At 56.1% G+C, this 11,161-nt stretch overlaps 1 protein-coding gene across 2 annotated transcripts; it reads right to left on the reverse strand.

The window, feature by feature from the left end:
- Positions 1 to 938: 938 nt before the first annotated feature.
- Positions 939 to 6,233, reverse strand: EDN2 (endothelin 2). 2 transcript variants are annotated; one of them, XM_060082738.1, is made up of 5 exons: positions 6,170 to 6,233; positions 5,656 to 5,818; positions 3,951 to 4,073; positions 2,900 to 2,998; positions 939 to 1,032 (listed from the first exon to the last, which is right to left on the reverse strand). In XM_060082738.1, the coding sequence occupies exons 1-5, from the start codon at positions 6,231 to 6,233 to the stop codon at positions 939 to 941; spliced, it is 543 nt and encodes a 180-aa protein (XP_059938721.1). The 2 variants fall into 2 exon arrangements, with proteins under 2 accessions (XP_059938721.1, XP_059938726.1); XM_060082743.1 differs by lacking the exon at positions 2,900 to 2,998.
- Positions 6,234 to 11,161: the final 4,928 nt, after the last annotated feature.

Genomic DNA, 11,161 nt, shown 5'->3' on the forward strand with positions numbered 1-11,161 from the left:
ATCACTTTGCTGTACACCTGAAACTAGCATAATATTGTTAATCAACTATACCCCAATATAGAATAAACTTAAAAAAAAAAAACTGCAAATGGCTGTCTGGGCACATGATAGACAAAAAGTCCAGAGAGGGTGGGTTAGCAACCAGAGATGCCCAGCCAGGGCACAGGGGCGTGGAACTCAGGGCTTCAGCCACCTGTCCCAGGCTCTTTTCTTCCCCTTCCTGTGTTCCCTTCACTTCCAAGCAACCCCTTGCTGAGAGATGCCTCCCACCCCCTCCTCAGCCAAGACAAAATACTAGAGTACCCTTTCATTGTTTATTACAAACACAAGTTCACAGGTAAATAATTGAGAGTCTAAAAAAATACATTAAAATAAATAATCAGAATTTTCAAAGTTCTCAGAGCAAATAAGTTATATACAGACAGGTGAAGCAGACCAGGCCCTTCTCATCAGGAGTGTCCCCGGGTATGAGGGTACAAGGACTCTGGGTTGGGGGAGAGCTGGAGGGGACAGACGGGGCCCAACTGGGACTTAAGTCCTGGATAGACCCATCCAGCCTCTACAGCTGGCTTAGGTGTGAACGTCCACCACTGCACATCATTCCTGGTTTGCAGCCACTAGACAGGACACCTCTTGGAATGTGGCCTCCAGGTTAGCGCACTCCCCACGCTGTTCCTTTCAGCAGGGCTGTCGGGCCAGAGCCAGCATGGGGGGTCGGGCTGCAGCCTGGAGGCTGATGGCTTCCTGGGCAGTGTGAGGGCATAGAGCTGCCTTGAGGGAGGCCTCCTCCACAGGGCGAGGAGGCCAGAGCTTGTGCCAACTCCAGCAGGTGGGTTTCCTGGCCCAGGAAACAGGCGGAGGGTCTCCCAGCCCTAGGATGCCCCTCTCCTCCCGGCTCCACACAGGCTTTCTTCCCAGAGTTCCTCCAGCTTCCAGAGCTATCTCTTCCTCCACCTGGAGTGTGTAGGCCTGGGATCCCTTGTTGCTTTCTGCTGTTGCCTAGCAAAGCGGATCTGGGCTGCAGAAATGTCCCTGGAATCGAGAGAGGTCAATTAAGCATCTCAGGAAATATAGATCATTTGAGAGTTCCCTGTGAGAGGCAGCGGCCATAGGGGACGGATCCCTTACTCACAGCCATGGGGTCAGCGGGTGGCCACAGCTGACCCTGAAAGGTCTGAACATCAAGGAGAGGCCAGACCAGTCAGAAGCTGCTCTGCCCACAGGGAGCTTTGGCAAAACTGACGTTCAACATCAAGTGCCACCAGAGTGACTGGACAGCTAAGAGCAGCCCGGTGGATTCCCCCGACCGCCCTCCCACTTCCACACCTCTGTCCATGCTGCTCCTTCCAGGCTGTTTACCTTCTGCTCACCCAAACTCCACCTCCTAAAATTCCCATTCCTCAAGGTCCAGCTCAAGGTGGTCCAACCCAGACAGGTATGGGTCCTAGCTGCCCTTTGAACTTGGCTGAGACACTGGTGGGGACTCTGGTGTCATCCAAGTGGCCTCATCCTGGCTCAAGGCATTCTAGACTGGGAGCTAGGAGGCTGGCTTTGGTTCCCAGCTATGGGAACTTGGACAAGGGTCTCAACCTCCCTGAGCCCCTTTCTTGGTCTGCAAAATAAAATCAGGCCTCAACTTGTGTGAGGCTGAGTACAGGTTGGCAAAGCAAACTCTTTGCTAATGACGAAATGCCAAACACTTGCAAAGTCCTATCTTGAATTTTTTCATCCTAGGACAGTTCCTAAGTATATGCTGGGTCCTACCTATCCCACCATCCTGCCTTTTCTCCTATGCTTCTGCCTCCCCACAGAAGTGGGAGCTCCCGAGGGGCCAGGCTGCACCCCGGCACTGGCCAGCCCGGAGGAGCCCTCAGGGACAGAGGTGGGGATGGCAAAGGCCTGCAGAGCTCCCTCAGGCTGGGCCCTGTTTGAGTGTCTTCATGTGTGTCAACTTGTCTAACCTACAACAAGCCCATGAGGTGGATGCACTGCTGTCCCCGCCTCACAGACAGGAATCGGAAGCACAGAGAAGTTAAGTGATAAGACCAAGGTCACAAAGCTTGTTTGTGGTAGGGCTGGGGTTCAAGTCAGGAAGTTCTGGCTCAGAAGCTGCCCCTTTAGTCACTGTGCTGCATGGTTGCTGTGGGGTTTCTTTCTTTTTTCCTTTTTGGCTGCGTTGTGTCTTCATTGCTGCACGCGGGCTTTCTCTAGTTGCGGTGAGCAGGGGCTACTCTTCATTGCGGTGCACGGGCTTCTCATTGCGGTGGCTTCTCTTGCTGTGGAGCACAGGCTATAGGCGCACAGGCTTCAGTAGTTGCAGCACGCGGGCTCAGTAGTTGTGGCGCACGGGCTTAGTTGCTCCGCGGCATGTGGGATCTTCCCTGACCAGGGCTCGAGCCCGTGTCCCCTGCGTTGGCAGGCGGATTCTGTGCCACCACTGTGCCACCAGGGAAGCCTGGCTGTGGGGTTTCTGTTCTCAAGTCAGTTTGGTTTGGACAAACGTTCATGGGCACCTCCTGGGTGCCAAGCCTTGAGCTGAGCCATGCTGAGGCCGCCAGGGAGGCAATCCAGTCTGGGACACAGAGAGGGAGCAAGCCGGGTAGTTGGCCCCTCTGGACCCCAGCATGTGGGAGATGCTTGATTCAGACACAGACTGAATGAACACCTGTGCACCTTCCACAGTCACAAGCCCTCGAACCCTCTATAAAAACCCTCTATAAAAGTCCACTTCCAGGTCTGGTGGTAACAAAGAGCATAGTAGTTAAGAGCACAGGCTCTGGAGTTGGCCAGAGGACAGCTTGCTATGTGACCTTGGGCAAACACCTTCACCTCTCTGAGCTTCTATTGGGAAATGTGCAAGGCATACAGAAGATGCTCAATCAGTGCAGGTGCCCCTCACCTCAGCTGCTGGAGGAGCTCTCCTGCTGTGGCCCATGTCTTGCCAGCCTGGAACACAGCTGCAGAGGACTCACTGTCTGGGACTACCACAGCTTCAGTCCTAAACGAACAGCATTAAGGCCCAAGTGAGGGGCTGTCCAGGACCCCAAGGCCACCTGGCTGCAAGCCTGGCCCAGCCGCCATCCCCCGCCCCGCCCTCAGGAGCAGATCCATTTCCACCCTGTGCACCTGGCATCCTTCCTTTCCCCAGTGGGGTGGGGACTGAGGAAAACTGAGTTACGGGGAATGTGTTCTTAGCCTCAGAAAGAGGCAGCTGGGTGGCCGGCCTTCCCAGAATCCAGCCACCTGCAGCTGAGCCGGGCCCTTTGCAGGGGAAACTGAGGCAGGGGTGGAGCCACAGCTGGAGTCTCAGGGGAGGAGTTTCTCATAAACTGTCATGGGAACAGGAGGCTAGGGATGGTGAAGTCAGTTTCTACTTTCCCAAATGCTCCAAGTGGAGGAGGGAAGGAAGAAAGTCTCTCATCCCTTTTATCGATGGGAAAACTGAGGCCCAGAGGGTGCAGAGACTTGGCAAAGGCTCTCCCAGCAGCTCTGTGACACCTCTGGGATGGTGCCATGGCCTCCCAACTCCGAATGTTACTTCTCAACCGAGAAGGCTCCGAAGTTCCCTGAGCCTCAGGTCCGAACCCAGAAGCCCTTGTCAGTGGACAAGGCTGAAGGCCCAGCTCTCCATCTGACTAGCTGTGTGGCCTGACAGGACAAGTCCTGTCCCCTCTCTGGGCCTGAACTGCCTCAGCTGTCACCTAGGGAGAATCCCCCCTGCCTGGGAGTAGGGACGTAATGCTCTCAGAAGCCCCCAGAGCTGGGCAGTGAGGGGGGTGGCACTCGGGGGTGACTGGTTCCCCACAGGAAGGTATGCTGCCCAACAACCCAGGGCAGCCTCTGGGCCCCTAGGACTCTGCTCCTCTGCTGGCCCCCCAGACACCCTGCCCTCCAGGGCAGATCCAGACCAGCAGCCACCCCTGGGCCCTGCAGGCTGGGTGCCCACTTACCAGGGCCTTTGATGGCAGAAGGTGGCACAGGCGGGATCCCTGGCGCTGTAGCATTCACAGCGCCTTGGCAGAGAGCGGCGTTGGCGTCTTGGCGGGTTTCCCAGGCCGTAAGGAGCTGTCTGTCTGTGGGCGGGCAGCCAGCAAGGTAGTGGTGTAGGGTAGAGAGAGAGAGAGAGAGAGAAATTGAGAGAGGGGATTAGATAAACCAGGACCACTGGCAAGCTGAGACTGTCCACACTGCACACTGAGATGGCCACCCATGCCACCAGGGTGGCAGCAAAAGTAACCAGCTCCTGACCTCAAGAAGTCCCACCACAGGCTCTTCCTTAGGTGCCAGGTAGCCCAGGGCAAGACCCTTCCCCTCTCTGGGCCTTTGCTCCCCCTCAACTCCCCCGGTCCTGCTCAGTAGGACTCTCAACATGGGGAGGAGCAGGTGGAAGCTGTCCTTCCCGCCCCTCCCCGCCCGCCCGGACAGGAGCATTAGCTGATGCAACCAGGCTGGTCCTCCTGTCCTCACAGAAGACCCTCAGCTTGTCCTGGAGGAGGGGGGGAAATGCCATCTCACAGAAGTAAACACGCAGGCTCACAGCTAAGCTGCCCCCACCTCGTCACCACTTGCCTGGAAGGGTGACAAATGTTTCTTAGAGTCTGTTTTTCTGTTGTTGTTTTTTTAAAAGTTTTATTGGAGTATAGTTGCTTCCCAATGTTGTGTTAGTTTCTACTATTCAGCAAAGTTGTTTCTTAGAATTTTGACTTAAAAATGGTGTGTGTGTGTGTGTGTGTGTGTGTGATCAGTTGAGATAGAGTTCAGATTCAGTCTGGCCAAGGCAGGCCAGGAGCAGGGCAGGGGCCCTGTGGTCGGTTGGACCAGCACCTTGGGTGCCAGTGCTAATTTTAGACGATGTGGTTGGAGCTGTAAAGACTCCAGGTAGACCCAGCACACAGGGACTGGCAGGGTTCCCGCCCTGAGCCAGTGTTTGGATGCGGATTAGCTCCACACACGTTTACGTGCCGGGCTTCTCTTGTCTGTAATTTGGGGAAGGAAAAAAAAAAAAACAAAAACACAGAGAAACTTCAACTTGAAGTATGCAGTGGCCCGGAGGCAGTGCGGGTGCAGACAGAACAGACAGCCCTGGGCCCGCACCCTGGCTCTGCCAGGTGACACAGAGCAGGTTTCTCATCTGTCATTTGGCGACAACAGCAGTACCTGCCTCATGGGGAGGATGGGGGGTGGAGGGCGGCTCATGAGATGATAACGTACAAGCAGTGCTTGGCGTAGGGACTGGTGCAGTCAAGACGTGGGTGCTGTCATTGATCGTATTATTCTTGGAACATTATGCAGAGGCTGCATGGTAGAGCCGCTGTGAGCTCTGGCATCCGCAGACCTAGGATGGAGCCTCCGCCTACCACTTACTCCTTCCTGTGTGATCTTGCGAGAAGCACCTAACCTCTCTGAGCCTCAGTACCCTGATCTGGAAAATGGAGCCAATACTTTCTTACCAGGCTATTGTGAGGATTCTCATGAGACAGCCCTCTATACTGCTCAGGCAGCCCCCACGTAGGAGTTGAAGCAATAGCTGATTGCTACTGATATTAGCCCAATACCCCCAGGGAGAGCTCTGTAGTGTGCCAGAGGTTCCCCGGCATGCCAGCACCCCTTACTCCTGCCCCCTGCAGCCCCACTTGGATCCCCACGGAAGCTCACCCGGGAGTGTTCACCCAGATGATGTCCAGGTGGCAAAAGTAGACGCACTCCTTGTCGAGCCAGGAGCTGCAGGAGCAACGGCGAGGCCGCAGGTGGGAGCCTCGGGCACGGGGCAAGGGCGCTGGCTGCTCTGGGGTGTGGGTGGCCGCGGCCTGGCTCTTGCCTGCATGCACAGGAGGGAGAGAAAGGTGGAGAGGTGGGTCAGGGCGCCTGGCACAGCTGCGATTGGGGACCCGCCGGGCTCCTCCTCTTGCATAATTGAGGAAGTAGGCATTCTCACTGCTCAGGAGCTCCAGGCCAACCCCGGGGAAGCCCCAGCGGCTCTTGGGGGGAAAGGCTAGTGGCTGCCCTGGGACTGCATCACTTCTAATTGCACAGCCCCATGCAGCCACCATGCTGTGGGGCTCCTGCCCCTGTATGCCCTCAGCTGGCTTGGAGGGCACAGCAGCCCCAGGGGGAGACACAGACAAACAAACCCAGAGGCTGCTGCAGCAGCCGAGGCCAGGGGGCTCACCTTCGTGCAGGGCCACGAGCAGGGCTAGAGCGATGGAGCACCAGGCGGTGGGCATGGCGACCATGGTGGTGGCGGAGTGGGCAGGCTGGACCGGAGCAGGGAGCGCGCCTGTTGCCAGCGTCCTGCTGCCAAGCTGAGCCGATAGCTCATTGCCTCGGTGCCCTGGCTGCCACTTATAACACCAGGCACGGCCCCGCCCCTGCCCGTCCGCCCTGCCCCGCTGCACCGGTGGGCCGGGAGCCAGGGACAACGCCTCCTCCCAGGGCGCCTGGCCCGCCCCAGCCCCCGCGGTGTGGGGAACAGGAGGGGGGAGGAAAGAGGGGGAAGGGAAGGCCCCTGCTCCTCCCTCTGAGCCTGGAGCACCTCCCGGAGTCCTGAGGCTCCCCTGATGCCCCCAGGGACCCCTCCCAGTCCCACTGGGCCTCCTCAGATTATCCCCCAAGTGTCCTGAGCCCCCTCCCTCACTTTCCGAGGCTGCTCCACAGGTCTTGCCCAGAGCTCAGAGTTTGGAGTGAGAGGTCCCATGAGCAAAAACCTCCCTTTCCTTGGAGGAGACCCTGCTTTTCTGCCTGCCTACTGCCAACCAGGTGGTGGGTGTCCCTTCCGGGGTGTGAGAGGTAAAAGATCTGCTCAAGGCTGTGTGGCCTTGGGCGAGTCAGAGCCCTCTCTGGGCCTGCTTTTCCCAGTGAAGGACACAGCTCAACCCTGACCTCCGACTAGCCTGGAGTTGCTTCCTCCCCCCTCACCCCAGGAAGCACCCTTCTTCCCTTGTTCCCCAGCCCCCCCCACCCCACCCCCGGGGGCCTGGGAACAGGAATTCTGGTCCCCTCCAGAACCTATTCAGTTGAGCAGCCACCGCCAAGGACATCTCTCCTGGGCCTCAGTTACCTTGTTTGCAAAACAAAGCCAAAATGGTGGGTACTGAACCTGTTTGGCTCATAGACTCCCTCGATACTAAGAAGGGGCCTTCAGATGGCTTGTGGGCACACACATCAAGTGCCCCTTAGAAGGCCTCCCATCTCGGACATGACAGGATGTCTTGGCTCACCTCTGTGACTTTCTGCAAAAAAAGGCCAAGTGGTGGAGGGGCTCCCAGGGGGCCAGTGTTCTGCTTCTGCCCCTCTGCTGGCTCAGAATCCACCCTTCTCAGGGACCCTGTCTTCAGGCACAAGAGGAAAGGCCCTCTCATTTCTCGGAACTCCCAGAACCCGTGTTCTTATGCCTGACTCATGACATTGGGCTTATCTTCTCAATGATCTCGAGGTCCAGAACTCCAGAGACGGCTGGGCCTGGAGCCTGCCTGCCACACAGCAGGAGCCTCTGAGTGGGTGCTCTCCCACGGAGGAGGGAATGAATGAATAAAGGCCTGGATTTGAACTGTGGAAATCCAGGAACCCAGGCTGCCCAAGTTTTAGTTCCTGTGTTCAGCTGCTCTTTTACCATTAGACATTTAGGAAGGGAGAAATAGATGACCATGAAAAAACAGGCAGTTCTGTTTCTTCCCAGGGTTTGTGCATGTGTGTACACATGTATGTATGCGATCCTGGTAGAGCAGGGCAGAACGGAACAAAGAAGGGAGATACTTCCTTCCCCCAGGCTGGCTCAGGCTGCAGTGGAAGCAGAAACAAACATTTCTGAGCACCTACTGTGTGCTCAGGGCACTACAGACCCCTCTCCTTCACAGCCCCGGACACAGCTGTTCTCATCTGGGTACCAGCTCCACTGCTGCCCGGGAGAAAATGGAGACTCTGACAAGAGCCCAGCCCGGCCAAGGTCACACAGCTGGTGGACGCAGAGCCCGGATTGGAACTTGGGTCTTGGTCTCTCCAGTAAAGCACAGTGACTCCCCACCCAGTGCTCACACCCTACCCCGCCTGGTGCCTCTCTAAGAATTTAGAAGAGTATTTCTGGAATGAGGTGAGCAATGCTCTCAGTCATTTCTATGAGTCTCCAAGGGAATATAAATACGGAATTAAGCTAGGTTAGGCTTGGGGTCGGGAGTGGGGGGTGGAGAGGGGGAAGAGGATTCGAACTACTGAAGCATGAAGAGAAGACAGAGGAAAAGCAGGTCAGCGGGGAGAAGGAGGGGATCAGGGAGGGGAAGAAAATAAACAGGGAGGCTGATAAAGACAGGTAGGGAGAGAGAGAGGACAAGGAAGCAGAGTGTAGCGAGAAAGAACGATCTCGGATTTGAGAAAGTAAAAGAGAAAAGACCATCGGAGTGAGAGCGAAGGTTCTAACGTGTCTAATCTTTACACAAATGCAAAGAGCCTGCTCAGGACAATAGGCAACCAGAGGCTCCGAGTCCGGGAAACATAATAGAAGAATTAAACGGACCAGGAGACAGGATCCTTCTCTGGTGTGAAAGGAGGTTGACGACAGGGCAGGGGTCACCACCGGCAACACAGGGTCAGCTTAGGAAGCTGTGCCCGACTCCAGTTTCCCTCTTTCCCTGCCCTCAGCTCGAGCCGGGAAAGCAGGGCTCCTGTGAAATGGAGAGACCGGACCTGGGAACCTGAGTGAGCCCAGTTCTTATGGGGTGAAAGAATTCCGGGAACAACGTTACCCCACTGGCAAGAGTTGGTTTCCAGGTAGAGAAAATTAAGCTGAGTTAAAAATAGCCAGACCCGGGCTTCCCTGGTGGCGCAGTGGTTGAGAGTCCGCCTACCGATGCAAGGGACACGGGTTCGTGCCCTGGTCCGGGAAGATCCCACATGCTGCAGAGCGGCTGGGCCCGTGAGCCATGGCCACTGAGCCTGCACGTCCGGAGCCTGTGCTCCGCAACGGGAGAGGCCACAACAGTGAGAGGCCCGCGTACCGCAAAAAAAAAAAAAAAAAAAAAAAAAAGCCAGACCCATCCCCCTACGTCTCTTGGCCTGGGCCCTGACAGTCACCTCTATGCCTCCTAGCTGATGTAGCTGCACAGACCCCCCAATCCCATTGCCCTGGCTCCTTCCAACTGCCCCAGCCAGCTGCTCTGCAGCACTGCCTCAACCCTCACCTGGCCCCGCTACCTGACTGGTAAAGGCTGGTAAAGTCTACAGGTGGAGGGGCAGGGGTTCATGGAAGGTCACCCTGTCAGAAGTTGGAGGGAATTGTTTTGCACACAAAATAATTTGCTCCACTTATGCTTGGCACCAGCCTAATCCAAGAAGGAGAGGGCAGGCTGGCACAAGAGGTGTATCTCTGGGTGAGACACCGTGCTAGGAACTGCCCTCTAGAAATCATCTCTGCTCTTCACTCCCATTTGGCAGATGAGATAACTGAGGTGCAAGAGGAGGAGCAACTTGCTCAAGACAGTGATGGGCTGGACATGTTCTCTTGGCTACTAATCCGGCCCCACCCTTTCCTGCACAGCAGTGAAGCTCCCAGGGGTCCAAGCTGAGCCCAAGACCCTGGGTCCCTTTGAAAAGGACTGTCAAGAAGGATCCCACTGGGATCTCAGGAAGGCGGGGGCACTGGGACGGGTCTAGGCTACCTTCCTGTGGACCCCAAAGTTCCCTCGATCACCCCTGTGCTACTGGTAAATTTGGTCCCATCGAATAGCTGTCCAGCTGAGTGGGATGGAGGGTGCACAGGAGTGAGGATTAGACGTCCTCGTGGTGATGCCCAACAGGGCAGGAAAGGGCTGGAGCAGGTGCCTGGTGTTGCAGGAGCGGCCCCAGCTTTGCTATTCATGCTGTGTGGGCTTGGGCAAGTCTTGTCCCTTCCCTGGCTTCCCTGGACAGCTTTCCTCCCTTCCCATTGACCAAGGGGGGCGTTCTCAGCTCTGACAGCCTACAACAGGCAGAATCAACCTGCCCTGAGTTTCCAGCACCCCAAATGCAAGCCCTGCAGACGCTGTAACTGCATCACTATCGCTCTTGCTCCCAGCTTGGAACCCTTCGTTCTCTCACCTTCTGGAAAACCAGTCACTCTCCTGTTGCCACCTGGTCCCACCAGGTTTCAGGAAGTTCTGTTTGCAGCCCCAGCAGAAGGGACACAGAGTCTCAGCTGCAGGCACATACCGTGCAGGCAGCTTAGCAGAACGAGCAGCGGGGCAGATGGGGCTGGCCAGAGGGAGATGTCTGGAGCCTACAGGGAATGGGGGGCTGGGGAGGGTTTGGCTCTGGAGCCAACCTGAATTGGGGATTTAGGGACTGAGGGAAGTAAGACATTCCCACCATGACCTGCCCCCAAGCTATATCCCCATGGCTGCGGGTCAGGACTACCCCCACTTAAGCCTGGGGCCACTCAGCCTCAGGGCGTCTTTCCGGTGGGTGGTCTGGGCCTCCTGCCATCGGCCAGAGCTCACCCTGAGCCAGCAGGGCCTGCCACCGCCCACAGCATCGTCCCCATGCTGGGTCCCTGCAAGCGCGGCCTCGGCCCTGTGGGGCCAGCTCCCCTGGTCTCTGCCTCTTCCCTCAGAGGACACCCCCTTCCTAATTCTCCTCCTCCCTCCAGCTCAGCCCATTGGAAAGATTTATAGGTCCCACATAAACTACTTTTAAAGGAATAATTCATGTGCCCTCTCTGTTATTAATCTGAGGGTAATCAGAACAGGGTCAGAGAGGCCCATGGAACTGCTGGAATTTCAGCTAAAAACAGACACTGTTCAGTAAAGGCTCCCTTGTCAAGAGGCATGTGAGTCCCGCTGGACTTTTTGAAATAAGAAAACCAACCCAGGGACTCAGCATCCAGGATGGAAATCTTTGCACTTGAAGTTTTGGAGTTACCTCCAAAGTGCTAAGGGCCCAGTCCCCCACTGGGGTAGGTGTGCATTTCGTGAGCGTTTAATATATTCCAGGCTCTGCACATAGCACAGGGAGATCAGCTCGGTGCTTTGTTACCACCTAGAGGGGTGGGATAAGGAGGGTGGGAGGGGGACGCAAGAGGGAGGAGATATGGGGATATACGTATACGTATAGCTGATTCACTTTGTTGTACAGCAGAAACTAACACAACAATGTAAAGCAATTGTACTCCAATAAAGATGTAAAATATATATATATA

The sequence above is a fragment of the Mesoplodon densirostris genome, chromosome 2 (genome assembly GCF_025265405.1).
Source record: "Mesoplodon densirostris isolate mMesDen1 chromosome 2, mMesDen1 primary haplotype, whole genome shotgun sequence".
NCBI classification, from domain to species: domain Eukaryota; kingdom Metazoa; phylum Chordata; class Mammalia; order Artiodactyla; family Ziphiidae; genus Mesoplodon; species Mesoplodon densirostris.